Source organism: Salmo salar, chromosome 11, assembly GCF_965601325.2.
Source record: "Salmo salar chromosome 11, fSalSal1, whole genome shotgun sequence".
Lineage (NCBI taxonomy): Eukaryota > Metazoa > Chordata > Actinopteri > Salmoniformes > Salmonidae > Salmo > Salmo salar.
Genome location: NC_138301.1, coordinates 22,307,064 through 22,321,825, shown reverse-complemented (window position 1 = coordinate 22,321,825; position 14,762 = coordinate 22,307,064). Strand labels below are relative to the sequence as shown.

Here is a 14,762-nt window from a genome sequence, read left to right as displayed (position 1 = left end):
TTGTAGTTTACTGCCACGAGAACGCCACAAATCATTCCAGAGAGGGTTTTAGCAGGGTAGATACTGCAGTAGAGGAGGCTGCTAAGGGGAGAACGGCTCATAATGTCCGGAACAGAGCGAATAGAATGGCAACAAACATATGGAAAAAAATGTTTTTGACGTATTTGATACCATTCCACCTATTCCGTTCCAGCCATTATCACGAGCCTGTCCTCCCCCAATTAATTTGCCACCAACCTCCTGTGCACGGCAGATACATCTTCATAAAACGAGAGTATTTTGTGTCTAATAAAACCAATGATTTACATAGTAAAATCATGTCCTACACTATAGTCCAGTGGTTCCCAACCAGGGGTACTAGGACCCCTGGGGGTACTTGGTCTATCCACAGGGGGTACTTGAGAAGATTCATGAGACAATAGACCTACTGGTAAAATGCAGGAGGGGATACTTCAGGCTACTCCAGCCAGAGCAAAATTCAGTTGGTGGTACAGTAACTTAAAAGGTTGGGAATCACTGCCGTAGTCCAATGGTATCAGTTCAGTTTCTTGACAATATAATTTTTTAGAAAGAACTACAAAATAAGCCCAGTTATTTCAATTATAGATGTTTTATTAATTGTTCAGAGAAAGACATAACCGATGCTCCGTATTGGTTTATTATTTTGCTCTAAACCGAACATGGTGACAATAATCTTCATGAGTAGACAATCTGTCTTGTTACAATCAGAAAGACACACAGAGAAAATGTTTGAAGGCTGATCATTAGTGCAAAACACTGTCTATACAACTTTTATATGTATTAAAAAAAGTTCTTTAACCTCTTGGTTCTGAAACGGAGGGGATAGGAGTCACCCCGTGATCTAAATAACACTTGTGAAATGACTTTTCTTGTGGAAATACAAGAGCACCATCATAGGACAGTCTATCCTTTTAAAGCTGCAAATTGTAACTTTTTGGAACAAATTCACATAGAAATGTTTAGTTATAGATCAGTCATTGAAAGCAAGTCTAAGAAGCAGTAGATCTGTTCTGCTTACGATTAAGTTTCATTTTTGCATCTTACTTCCAGTTTGTACACCAGCTGAAAATACAACACTTCTGGTTATTTAAGATATATTTCCCAGCGGTTTAGATGGTACAATGATTCTCTACACATTGACAAAACAAGTCTACTTAAATTAGGTTAACTATTAGAATTTTAGCAACCAGGAAATGGCAGAGTGATTTCTGTATATTGCACTTTTAAAACCTCATAAACCAAGTGCTTGGGGGGGGGGGGGGGGGGGGTTGAGGGACATTCAGTAGGCATTTAAGACTGGCTGGCTGCTCACTCATCAACACAGAGGCTGAGTGAAAGGACAGAATGATCATACATTGTCCATTTCTAAAGCATACTAAAATATCAATTACCGTATCTCATCTAAAAGTAGTGCCAGACAATCTTATAACTAATTGTTATCTGGAAATGAGTTTTCTGCTACTATACTGTTGTTGAGGAAAAGTTGAACTTTCACATCCTACATAAAATATGCAATGACAGACAAGAGTTCACAGTTAACACACACAACAGAATCTAAGTGTTGGTAAACTCATCTGTAGCCTGACAGCAATTTGGACCACAGCAGGCAAAGCAGGTTTAAAAGAGAATATTAACCTGTCATTATTAAGCCATTTATTAAGTTAATTAATATTTATTGTATGTCAAAGTTTAATAAGTGTAGAAGAGAGACATCAGACATCAGCTCATTAGTCAAATGTAGGGCAGATCATTGGACCATCATTAAACAAACTTTGACATGGTGGCCTCGTTGGGGAGGTCACAGGGAACTAACCATTAAACATCGCTACCCCAAGGAGGGTTGAGGGCAAAGTTGAACAATTGACAGTCTTAAAGAATGTCCAGCTCCTCTGTAAGGGATGGGTGAAGGGGCATTTTTATTTTGTTTTGGATTGTGTCCAGCGCCACCACACCCCACTGTTCCTCCCAGCATTCTCCTTTTTACTTAGTGACGGCGTGGATTCCATGCGCTAGGTATCCCACGTTGCCAGAGGTGACGCCTGCCATGGAGATTCTACCATCCTTGGTCATGTACACAGAAAACTCTTTAGTCAGCCGCTCAACCTGGGGTAGACGCACACAAACAACTGGACTCAACGCAATTTATCATTATACTAGAACCTAATTCCAACTGATGAATATGACCAATATGAATATAATAATGTCTTGTAAGGTACAGGTGTGGATATAAAGAGTGGGTGTGGTCGTTTGTTTGTGTGTACCTGTTCAGGCTTGAGGCCTGTGAAGCAGAACATGCCGATTTGGTCGATGACATGCTGCCAGTTGTGAGTGGAGCCCTCGTTCTTCAGGTTGGCCGCCAGCTGCTCCCTCATCTTGATGATGCGGTTGGCCATGCCGTGGACCTCCTCCAACCTGTGTAGAGAGAGAGAGGTTAATCAGGGGAGTTGATGAGGAAACAGAATGGAAGAGACAGGAGGCCACTCCGATACCTTCCCAGGCGGTCAGCTACATTATAAAATCACAGCATCAGTGAAATGGGCAAACAACATTTGTGTGTGTGTGTGTGTGTATGTGTGTGTGTATGTACACTTACCATATTTTATAAAGGTCTGGTGTGTTGAGAATAGTGGCAGCGATTCTGGCTCCGTTCATTGGAGGGTTGGAGTACATTGGCCGGATCAGAATCTTCAGCTGAGACTCCACCCTCTTAGCTTCCTCGGCATCGTTACACACCACAGTGAACCCTCCCACTCGCTCACCTGTCAACACACAGACAGGTAAGATACCACACCGGTGGGAGTTTTTTTTTTACCCTTCTATGTCAATACCATAGTTTGAGAGTGAAATTTTGTGTGTGTATAATGAGACCGACCGTAGAGGCCCATGTTCTTAGCAAACGACTGCGACAGGACAATGTTGTGGCCCTGCTCGATGAAGTGACGAACAGCCCAGGCATCACGATCAATATCTCCACTGGCAAAGCCCTGGTAGGCCATGTCAAAGAACACCAACAGGTCCCTTTTCTGAAGGAACGGCAGAACAGAGGAGTTATTATTATTAGGACCATGTGTGTGTTGTCTGGCACAGTAAAGATGTCAGTCTTCACACAAAACACCTGTAGGCACTGGGCAGTAAAGCTCTTCAGCAGTATAGTCCCAATAGTGACAGAGACTTTAGCCAGTTAGGGCCTTTACAGAGAAATCACCATTGAGGTATTTCATATCTATGGTAAGCACACTCACCTTCACCAGGTCAGCGATCTCCTTCCACTGCTCAGGCTTGGGGTCCACACCGGTGGGGTTATGGGCACAGGCATGCAGCATGATCACACTCTTCTCTGGCATTTTCTGTTTCAGAGGGAAAATAGTGTTACCCAACATTCAAATCGGAGTCTCATGAAAAAAATTGACCCCCACACCTTAACCTTATTAAGTCAACAATACAATATAAAAACAGATCACAGAAGACGTAGTAATGGTCCTCCATGTCAGTGTGGAATCATACAACCGCACCCCCCCTTTCCCATCCCTCTCTCACAGAGATGTCGTCGAGCGCCCCGTTAAAGTCGAAGCCGCAGGTGGAGGGGTCGTAGTAGCGGTAGGCTTTCAGCTGCATGCCAGCATCTCTGAAGATGGGTGTGTGGTTCCCCCAGGAGGGCTTGGGCAGGTACACGTCACGGGACGCACTGTGGAAACGAGACTAGAGAAAAATATAATGAATTAACTGACTGACACCATACACACTCCGCAGTACTACCAGTATGAGGAAATTATTGTTTTATAGAACACAATCATTTGTGATGCATATATATTATAGAGAAGGCAGTCGTTTCAGGCATGTATAGGCTGGTGCACTGTTCTAGGGGGCTATGGGCCCAAATGGAACCGTGGTAGTGTAGGTGCATTCATTCTCTTCCTGTTTAGCTATTTTTGTAACAGTATTTTTTATTGGAGTTTCACAATTTTCACCCATATTTAAGAGATACAACAACAAAGACCAGGCAAAAAAAACAGCACTCACTTACACATATCCGTATGTATACACACCATTTTCCTCTCCCCGCTCGGCACTTCTCTCACCCCATCCCCCCATTGCGTCTCTCAATACATACATTTTAAACAAACAAACAGAAATTTAAAAAAAATAAAATTACGCTCAGTTTAAACCAAGAAGTTGAGTTCCCCACGTGGACCGTACAGTGTAATTCTGAAATACATAGATCACCATTCTAAGAGAATCCTCGCAGCATAATAGCTGATACTTCAGGTTCTAGGTAATTTAGATAAGGTTCCCATACTTTGTAGAACTGATCTGTCTTAGAATGCAAAGTACATGTCACATATTCCAGCGGCACCCATTCAAATAGTATCTTATGCCAATCTTTAATAGAGGGAACCTTATCACTAATCCACTGTAAAAGTATGTTTTTCCTCGCTGCGAAGGTAAGGATGTTGTAAAGCCTCCTCTTACCCACAGAAGTTACATGCCTACTAGGGAGACCTAACAGTAGAGAGACTGGGTCCAATTCTAGATCGCCCCCTAGGATCTTTTCAATTTCTTGCAGAACACCCGACCAATATCTTTGTATTTTGGTACATGACCATAAACAATGTGTTAGGGTGCCTGTATCAGTTTTACATTTAAGACACTGAGGAGAGGAGGAAGAGGGGCTAAAAGCATGTCTGCGATTTGGGGATATATGCAATCTGTGTATTATTCTTAATTGAATTGCTCTAGTACGATTACATATAGATATTGTTTTTGCATATTTCCAAATGTCCTCCCACATCTCTTCGTCAATAGTAACAGACAGTTCTTTCTCCCACACTTGTTTCACCCTCTGTGTGTCGACAGCAGAAAAGGACCTTAAAGCATCATAAAACAGACATTTTCCTTTGTGGGGAAAAAAGCATTCTTTCAATGACAGACATATCAGGGTTGCCAATCAAGGTGGTGCTCTTCAGAATATAATGTCTTACTTGTAGGAAACGGAAAAAGTCCTGCTTTGGGAGTTGATATTTCTCGACCATCTGCTCAAATGACAAAATCTTATCCGCAAATAAGTCATTTAGTCTGCGTATGCCCTTATTAAGCCAAACGTTAAAGCCAGCATCCAGCAATCCTGGGGCAAAATCTGGGTTGTTAAGAATTGGGGTAAGAGCAGAGGTTAGTTTGGACCTTCCCAGGAAACGTTGAACTGACCTCCATACTTTGAGTGTGTTAAGTGTAATGGGGTTGTTACAGTGATCTTTTACAGACTTGAAACTTGTGAAAAATAAAAGATCCTGTAAAGGGTATTTTGAAAGAGAAGTCTCAATGTCTAACCAAATAGAGGAGTCATCATTTGTGATCCAGTCAGAAATATAACATAGGTGGGCACACCACTGATAGAACCTGATATTGGGCAGATCCAAGCCACCCATAGAACTTGGCAGCTGCAATATTGCCATCTTTAGTCTTGGCTTGCATTTACTCCATATAAAAAGGAACTTAGCCATCCATTTACATCCTTTATTACCTTATTGGAGAGTAATACTGGGATCATTTGGATTGGGTAAAGTAGCCTAGGTAAAATGTTCATTTTCAAGAGGGATATTCTACCCAACCATGAAATCGGAAGAGAGTTCCAGCGCTCCAGATCCTGTCTTATTGTGTCAAACAAGGGAACAAAATTGGCTTTGTACATTTGTTGGAATTTAGGAGTTACAGATATACCCAGATACGTAAAACCTGAGGGAGACCATTTAAAAGGGAAGGGGGGAGAAGTATTAGGTACAGAGTGAAGGTTACCATGTGGCATAGCCTCTGATTTAGTGAGGTTAATCTTGTAGCCTGAGAATTCACTGAATAATTCAATATTAATAAGAGATGTGATTGAAGTCTCGGGATTAGAAATGAATATCAGGACATCATCAGCATTCAAGCTTATTTTATGGTGAACATCACCAATGAGCAGCCCCTGTATAGCAGGCGTTACCCTGATGGCCTCGGCCAGTGGTTCCATAACGAGTGCAAATAGGAGGGGGGGACAAAGGACAGCCCTGTCTGGTACCTCTGTGTATAGAGAAGCTATTTGACCTTAGTCCATTAGTAAGGACAGCAGCCTGAGGATCATCATATAAAACTTTCACCCATTTTATAAAGTTGTCCCCCAGACCAAATTTATTTAGAGCAAAGAATAGGTAAGACCACTCCACACGATCAAATGCTTTCTCAGCATCTAGGGAGAGCACAAGACCATCCATAGCACTTCGTTGGTAGACTTGAATTACATTAAGAAGCCGTCTGACATTGTTACATGACCTACGGCCCTTAATGAAGCCAGATTGGTCTCCTTTCACAATTAGTGGCAGTGAGTCCTCTAATCTTGTGGCTAGAATTTTAGAAAGCAATTTTCTATCCACATTCAGAAGGGAAATTGGTCTGTACGAGGAACAAGACTCCGGACATTTTCCCTTTTTGCGAATAAGTGATATGTTGGCTTCTCGCAGCGTTTGGGGGAGCTGGTCATTTGAAAATGAGTGGTTAAACATATCACGCAATGGCTCAAGGATCAGGCCATGGAACTCTTTATAGAACTCACTACAAAACCCGTCTGGTCCTGGGGCCTTACCATTTTGCAGATTCTTAATTGCGAACATTATCTCTTCCTCAGTAATAGGGGCATTAAGGAGAGACCTCTGTTCTTCGGAGATAGTAGGGAGCTCAATCTTAGAAAATAAGTTCTCCATTAACTTGGGTGCGTCATTTGGCAGTTCTGAGGCATAAAGATTTGCATAAAATTTCTTAAATTAGTCATTTATCAACTTATTTTCATAAATGATTGCCATCAGAATCAGTAATAGCCACAATTGACTGTGAGTCAGCTCTCTTTTTAGCTAGGTACGCCAAGTACTTTCCTGGCTTATCGCCATGTTCATATAGCTTTTGCTTGACAAAATTCCTGTTTAGCTGTTAAGAGGCAGGTCTTTACCAGGAAGTTGGCTCCGATGCACAGTGAGCCGGTTCCTGAGATGGTCTGGACAGTGATGTTCTGAAGAGAGGAGAGATGTTAATAGCATTTCTATCATTCACTTAACCTGTTGGGTCTAGGGGGCAGCATTTGCACGTCTGGATAAAAAAAAATGTACCCGATTTAATCTGGTTACTAATCCTACCCAGTAACTAGAATATGCATATACTTATTATATATGGATAGAAAACACTCTAAAGTTTCTAAAACTGTTTGAATGGTGTCTGTGAGTATAACAGAACTCATTTGGCAGGCAAAACCCTGAGACATTTTCTGACAGGAAGTGGATACCTGATGTGTTGTATTGACTTTAAACCTATCCCATTGAAAAACACAGGGGTTTAGGAATATTTTGGCACTTCCTATTGCTTCCACTAGATGTCACCAGCCTTTACAAAGTGTTTTGAGTCTTCTGGAGGGAGATCTGACCGAACAAGAGCCATGGAACGATGATGTCCCATTAGACACCTGGCGCGCGAGTTCATGTTGGGTACCCTCGTTCCAATACGTTATAAAAGAGTATGCATTCGTCCACCTTGAATATTATTCATGTTCTGGTTAAAAAAGGCCCTAATGATTTATGCTATACAACGTTTGACATGTTTGAACGAACGGAAATATATTTTTTCCCCTCGTTCATGACGAGAAGTCCGGCTGGCTTACATCATGTGCTAACGAGACGGAGATTTTTGGACATAAATGATGAGCTTTTTTGAACAAAACTACATTCGTTATGGACCTGTGATACCTGGAAGTGACATCTGATGAAGAGAATCAAAGGTAATGGATTATTTACATAGTATTTTCGATTTTAGATCTCCCCAACATGACGTCTAGTCTGTATCGCAACGCGTATTTTTCTGGGCGCAGTGCTCAGATTATTGCAAAGTGTGATTTCCCAGTAAGGTTATTTTTAAATCTGGCAAGTTGATTGAGTTCAAGAGATGTAAATCTATAATTCTTTAAATGACAATATAATATTTTACCAATGTTTTCTAATTTTAATTATTTAATTTGTGACGCTGACTTGACTGCCGGTTATTGGAGGGAAACGATTTCCTCAACATCAATGCCATAGTAAAACGCTGTTTTTGGATATAAATATGAACTTGATAGAACTAAAAATGCATGCATTGTCTAACATAATGTCCTAGGAGTGTCATCTGATGGAGATTGTAAAAGGTTAGTGCATCATTTTAGCTGGTTTTATGGTTTTGGTGACCCTGTCTTTGACTTGACAAAACATTACACACAACTCTTGTAAATGTACTGTCCTAACATACTCTAAATTTATGCTTTCGCCGTAAAACCTTTTTGAAATCGTAAAACGTGGTTAGATTAAGGAGATGTTTATCTTTCAAATGGTGTAAAATAGTTGTATTTTTGAAAAATTTGAATTTTGACATTTATTTGGATTCAAATTTGCCGCTCTTGAAATGCACCTGCTGTTGATGGAGTGCACCACGGGTGGCACGCTAGCGTCCCACCTAGCCCCAAGAGGTTAATACACCGACAGAAAATGTGCTTTCAAGCTACCACCCACACATCCACTCACCCTGCCACTCTTGAGGACCTCACTGTCAGCCCCCAGGGCTAGCAGAGCGCAGGACTTGGTGAAGTCCCCCAGACCACCGATGGCCAGATACTCCTTATCCAACTGCTTGGAAGAAATCAGAGCCTCTGCCTAGAGAGGGGATGGTAGGGAAATAGTGAGTGTGAGAGCAAGTAGAAAAGTTTAATGGTGACATTTTCTCGGCATCCACTTCTTGACTGATCCAAAGCCCTGCCAAATCAGAGCTAATAGCGTAACACACACAGCTGGGGTTTAGCATGGCTGCGTGAGCTGAGCTCAGAACAACCATGCAGAAATACTGTTAATGTCTAACACATGGGTCTGCTGGAGCCTGCACCTCAAACTTACATACATAAAGTATGCAAACATACATCTACACAGTAATAGTGGTTCCATATGGTTATACAAGTTAAGCTCAGGATGACAGTGCAGAAATGCACCAATCAGAAACACAAAGGCCTGCAACTCCACAAAAGCTTGTATAGTGAGAATCAGCTCAATAACATGAAAACCACCTTCATGCTTCTACGTGTTTGTTAACTGATCCGGTTCTTACATAAAAGGGCTAATAGCAGTGTGACTGGATTGGCCTTTCCCCAATGCTGAGCTCGGGATTACAAAACAATAAGAGCTGGCGTAGCTACTCACCTTTCCTCTGAGGAGTGAGTCGCAATAAAATATGAATGGCTGGGTGAAACTGGGGATAGTTATCTAGTCCCTGTGTGTGTGGAAGCCTGGGTAGTTACACTGGTTGTCATGGTATTCCTACCTTGCGGACACAATCTAGCACAAAGGGTTTGCCGTGGTCGTCCCTGTAGGCCCCCACCCCCAGGTTCATCTTCTTCGGGCTGGTGTCCCTCTTGAAGGCCTCCGACACCCCCAGGATGGGGTCAGGGGGGCCCATCTGAACTCCACCCCACCATGAACTGCAACAGAGGGTAGGGGGAGAAACAAACAGAAGCAGCTTAATTTATCATTTTGAAGACTTGTGTTCTTATTTGTTTCACAGTGGACACCAATGGATGAGTTTATTTTTCTAGTCACTCAATGTAGGCTTATATTTCTCCAAGAAACTGGACTTAAAATAAAAGACTAAAACTCAACAGTAAACAGTACTGTAATCTGCTCAAGAAACAGTTGCTCTCACCCAACCAGAGGAGAGTAGCACCAACCACCCACAGTAGACCAACACTCTGGACTATGACCTGGTGAATGCCTGGTCATAGTCCCTGCACAGCAAAAATCCACACACAGTCCCTGCACAGCAGAAATCCACACACACACACACACACTACAAAATCACCACTACACACAGCTGAAGTCAGTCGAGGTGAAGGGCCCGGGTTGGATGGCATTAGGGGGAGTCACTAAAAGGGAGGAGATGTACTGCACAAAATACATGAACATCTCTCTCCATCGCCACTACACTACCAGAATGACAGCTCTAAAGGGCAGGGGGAGAGTGGTTGAAACAAAGGCAACGGTTGGTTCTTTGAAATTCAGAACACATTCATTCATCATATCCTTGGATCTTGTTATTACAGCCTGGTCTTCCTTTCACACTGACCCCACCAAGCTGATTATTCATCCAATACTTTACACTTCCCTTTCCACACACACACACACACACGAAGGTCAGGCACTGCAAACATATGCTCTCACACACAAAACGATTATCTCCCCCTGTATGGAATGTGTCTTGTGAGGAGGAAAGAACAGAAAATTAGCAGGGGCCCAGTTCAGGAACTAATATAATTACACACACACGACCTTGCCCACATGACCTCTGAAAGAGGGGCAAGCAGGACCTCTAATCTTACATATTCCTCTCACTGCTGTACTGGAGGCTATAGGCCTGCTGAGGCTGAACTAGAGATACATTTTTTTCCCATGCAATGTTCTAAATGTAAGTTCACAGCAAGACTCCCAACAGAGAATCACATCTGTTTTAGACAGCCTACATTTCTATTGGAGCCTTCTGTAACATTGCACTCTCTAAAACCGTGTTGTGTCTGATGCTACTCACCAGTGCGTACTGGTACAGTAGTATGTTTTGATATGTCAAATGTAGTGGTGAGCCACTATGACTTGAGCAGTGATACTCTGCAGCTCACTGAGATTCAGGTTCAACGGTTGTGTTCAAACACCCTGGAAATCACAGCAATACTTAGAGCCGAATGCTTCGCAAAGGGCAGCAATGCCAAGACCGCAACATGAGACTATAGACAAGAAAGATGACATGACACCCACCTTGAGTTTGAGGGAACACACTGAACAGTCAGTCACCTGTCATAGAGCCTGTTTACATAGCATTATAGAACATCCTTATAGAACGCCCATTGTCCAATAACAAAAAGATCTCAGGTGACTAAAATTGAACACTAAGCCGGTCAGAAACATTGGGACTGCACATTAAAATCAGATCCTCAATCAGTAAAACTGATAACAAATATGAATACTTGTTATCTGATTCTGACAAATCTGTTATCAGAGTGAGAAGAACCTGGGTATATTATCAGCCTACCCACTGGTGCATACTGCTACTATTATCAGCAGTATGTGCGATCTACATACACAGAACCTTTGTACATTTTAACTTGTGAGATGTCGAGCAAACATAAATATGCTTGGTAAACACTTCATTGGCCAGGGAGTACACTGACTGAGTCCTATTTATGCCACTATGACAGCACCAATGAGGGGCCATCCAATGTTTAGTCACAGACTTGAATTTAGCCTGCTAATGGACTAAAATGTACTTGAATACAGACCGAAATTATTTTTTGAATGAGAATAATTTAACTCGGCGCACGGTCTTCTAACAAAACCCGACAGTGATGCAGAGTGTATTTGCTGATGCTTTTCGAACACAGCCTGTTTTCCAGAGATGTGAAGCGGTATCTTATAAGTGAGAAACAGAGTTTGCCCTCCAAGAGGAAAGCGAAAGGACACCGGTTACTGCGGTCACATCTCAGTAGAAACCGGAACATCCCTTGGCCAATCAGCGACCAGGGGCCTGCACATGATAACCAATGATCACGCTAGAATTAGGGAGCTACGGTATGCGAGGGAGATCAAACCGAGAAAATGTCGAATCTCAAAGGCTAAAATGCTACTGCGACTTAAAAATATATTTTTTAAATGGAATCATTTACCTTTCACAGGAAGTAGTGAATGATCACTATGATATGACGACAACATACAGATAGCCTGCCACTAAAATCGGAATAATATTTTTACAGAGCCACCAAATAACAGTATCAGTATCCATAGTTGGAAAGTAACCTTGCCAAATTCGATTGTCAGTGAACTGGTTGAGCCTTGAAGTTTACAAGTATGACTTGACTAAACCCAAAGACATGAACGAGAAATGTCAGTCACGACAGGCGGCTGATGGATAAATGCGAGTTTCAGTCAGTTATCAAACCAAATCAAATGTAATTTAAATATTAGGTAGATAGCTAAATTACAATGAGAGACGTAAGTGCCTGACCGCTTTGGACACCCATTCTGTAAATTTGAAGTTAGGCCACTTGAGTCATTGCGGCATGGCTGGCTAGCTAGCTAACTAACTAAGTGCTGCTAGCTATTCATTCAATGGCAAACTACCAAAGTAGCTACGTGTCAAACATGACAGTGCAGAGATTGCATGTCTGGTATTACCTGTTACGGGTAGACAAAACTCCCAGGGATGGGGAGAAAGTCCCAATACTGGAGATTACCTTGCTGGACTTCAACAGAGACATGGTTGAGTCGAGGCGCAGAATGACAGAAAATGCAAAGAGTGAGCATATGAATCTGAGGGATAACACGCACGCACGCACGCACGCTTCTTTCTTCTTCGATGAGGTTCAACGGCGGTTGGCATCCAATAAATGCTGCATTATCGCCACCTACTAGACTGGAGTGTAACTCCCTTATACTTTGTTTAAAAAAATATATTTATATATTCAACATTATTCAACAAATACCTTACCATCTAACACTACACTCACAAAAAGTATTAATAAATACCATACTCCACTATTTAAATATATTTAGTCCTACTTCAGGCCAACAGCCTGAAAGGATGGAACACCACCGCTTAACACACCCTGTAATTTTTCTGATGTCATAACTCGCACACCCAAAAACCTCTCTACAGCTGCCACCACAACCTCAATTTTGTGCAACTTACGTTCTATCCCTGCAGTACAGTGGATAACCATTACTATAAATGGCAAAAATCCAATCTTACTGAAACATATATCACTTGATGGTTTATCCCTCTGTACTGGTACACATCTACTACTCACACCACTCCTCTCAGGATCCCTCCCCCTTGACCTCTCTTCCTCTACTTTCTTCACTGCCTCAGCATATTACAACTTCTGCACTACTCTAACCCTGGAAACCTCAACCTGCCTCTCTCCCACAGGACAATTCTGATCCCCAGCCGCATGGGCACCCCTACAATTAACACATACCACTACTTTCCCCAATGCTACACATTCATTTGTCTCATGCCCTTCTGCACAATTCTCACACCTAGGAACCTCCCTCCTACACACTGCTGCCACATGCCCGTAAGCTTGACACCTGTAACAACGTAATGTAGTCGGCACAAAAGCTCGTACAGGATAACTCATATATCCTAACATCACTTTGTCAGGCAAAGACTCAACATCAAAACTCAAAAGTACAGACAATGACTCACTCACACCACCCTGTCTGCGTCGCACCAAATGACGAGCATCACATACACCAGGAATCTTCCCCTTCAGTTGGTTAGCTTTCACATTTACCGCTACCCCAGTAATTACTCTTTCAATGGCACCCTTTTCTTGAGAGCAAAACAATTCACATCTCTTGCCCCCATTCGTTTAACACGGAGCACCTGCTCCCTCTGACCAGCAGAAACACATACAATTATTACAAGACCACTTCTGGTTACCCTCACCAATTCCACAGTACCCAACTCTGTTATCACCTACCCTGAAACATCAAATGGATCAGCCAAAAAGCAAGGGCCCACTTTTTCCAAAAACTTCACTCCTACTGTCACAAACTCATCTTTATCCTGACCCTCGGTGCAAGCCTCGGGCATCGAGAACTTCACCACACCTACCACCTCCAATACTTCACCCTCATTCACTTCCCATTCTCCTCCTGTCTTCAACTCACTCTGCTTACACTTTCTACTATTCTTCTTTAACAAACCATCTCCCTTTTTTCAGCCATTTTTAACCAACTCAAGCTCACCCTCTTCCTCTTTCTCTCTCTTAGACCTCCTCTGGCTCTTTTTTCCCCTTCATTCCTCCTCCATATTCCAAGTATAACTCTCCTTATGATAATACTGCACTTCTCCTGACATACATCTTGTTATTGCCTTGTCAAGTGACGCCATTTAACCCGCTGTCACAATCTCCATACAATCAGCACGAACTCCTCAGGATGTAGCGCTAAACAGTGCATCCCACTTGTAAAGCCGGGTGGGGGGCAAGCGCTCAGGTCTTCTTCTTCTATGGTATTATGGAGGTCCGGAAACAAATGTTAGAGTTGTATGCCGCCACCAACTAAAAAGAGATTCTGGCTTGAAAAAGTTTAATATTTTCAGAAGGAGTCGGGTAATTGGTCAAGGGAGGAGGATTGGAGGTAAAGAGAGAGGAGATTGAAAAGACTGAGGGTGGCGCAGAGGATGGGCTTGAATCTGTTGAAGCTAGCAATAACAAGGGAGAGGGTATGTCGAGGAAGATTGGTGTCAAGTTCAAACAGAGTTAGCCGGACGCCAGTTCGAGCTCTGGAGGTGAAATGGTAGGAGTAAAAGGTCTTGTGAGAGGCTCGGAGCCAACATTAATTAATGGACATGGTTATGATAAAGATATGTTTCGTCCAGTGGGAGTGATATTTTTGAAGAGGGTGGAACCAGGCCTTTTGGCTGATCTATGGGTGGTTTCAGGTTGGTTGGAGAAGGTGGTGGGTGCTGTTGAGCCGGTGAAGGTAACCCAAAGTTGACTTGTGATGTTTGTTTGTGTTTCATCAGAGGGAACAAGTGCTCCGTGCGAGGCAACTTGGGTAAATATCTGTTTTTTGCTTTGCTCTTAGGAACAGGGCACCACTGAAAGGAGTGATTTCTGGGGTAGCGTTAAGTGTGGAGGTGGAGCAATTGAAGTTGAA

General features: G+C 42.5%; 1 protein-coding gene across 1 annotated transcript; it reads right to left on the bottom strand.

Annotated features, from left to right (window-relative positions):
- Positions 1-591: 591 nt before the first annotated feature.
- Positions 592-12,459, bottom strand: LOC106562243 (aspartate aminotransferase, mitochondrial). The gene is made up of 10 exons (XM_014127000.3): positions 12,270-12,459; positions 9,376-9,532; positions 8,589-8,717; positions 6,995-7,054; positions 3,559-3,720; positions 3,264-3,368; positions 2,894-3,044; positions 2,615-2,780; positions 2,283-2,433; positions 592-2,124 (listed from the first exon to the last, which is right to left on the bottom strand). Exons 1-10 carry the CDS (start codon positions 12,350-12,352, stop codon positions 2,002-2,004), a joined length of 1,287 nt encoding a protein of 428 aa, XP_013982475.1. The 5' UTR covers positions 12,353-12,459; the 3' UTR covers positions 592-2,001.
- Between the last annotated feature and the right edge of the window lie 2,303 nt (positions 12,460-14,762).

What these genes read in the sequence shown, in the direction of transcription:
- LOC106562243 (XM_014127000.3), bottom strand. Translation starts at nt 12,352, where the DNA reads ATGTCTCTGTTGAAGTCCAGCAAGGTAATCTCCAGTATTGGGACTTTC. An exon ending in GGGCGCTCGACGACATCTCT is followed by an intron (nt 3,369 to 3,558) that starts GTGAGAGAGGGA and finishes CCTCTGAAACAG; the next exon opens with AAAATGCCAGAGAAGAGTGT. An exon ending in CAGGCCTCAAGCCTGAACAG is followed by an intron (nt 2,125 to 2,282) that starts GTACACACAAAC and finishes CGTCTACCCCAG; the next exon opens with GTTGAGCGGCTGACTAAAGA.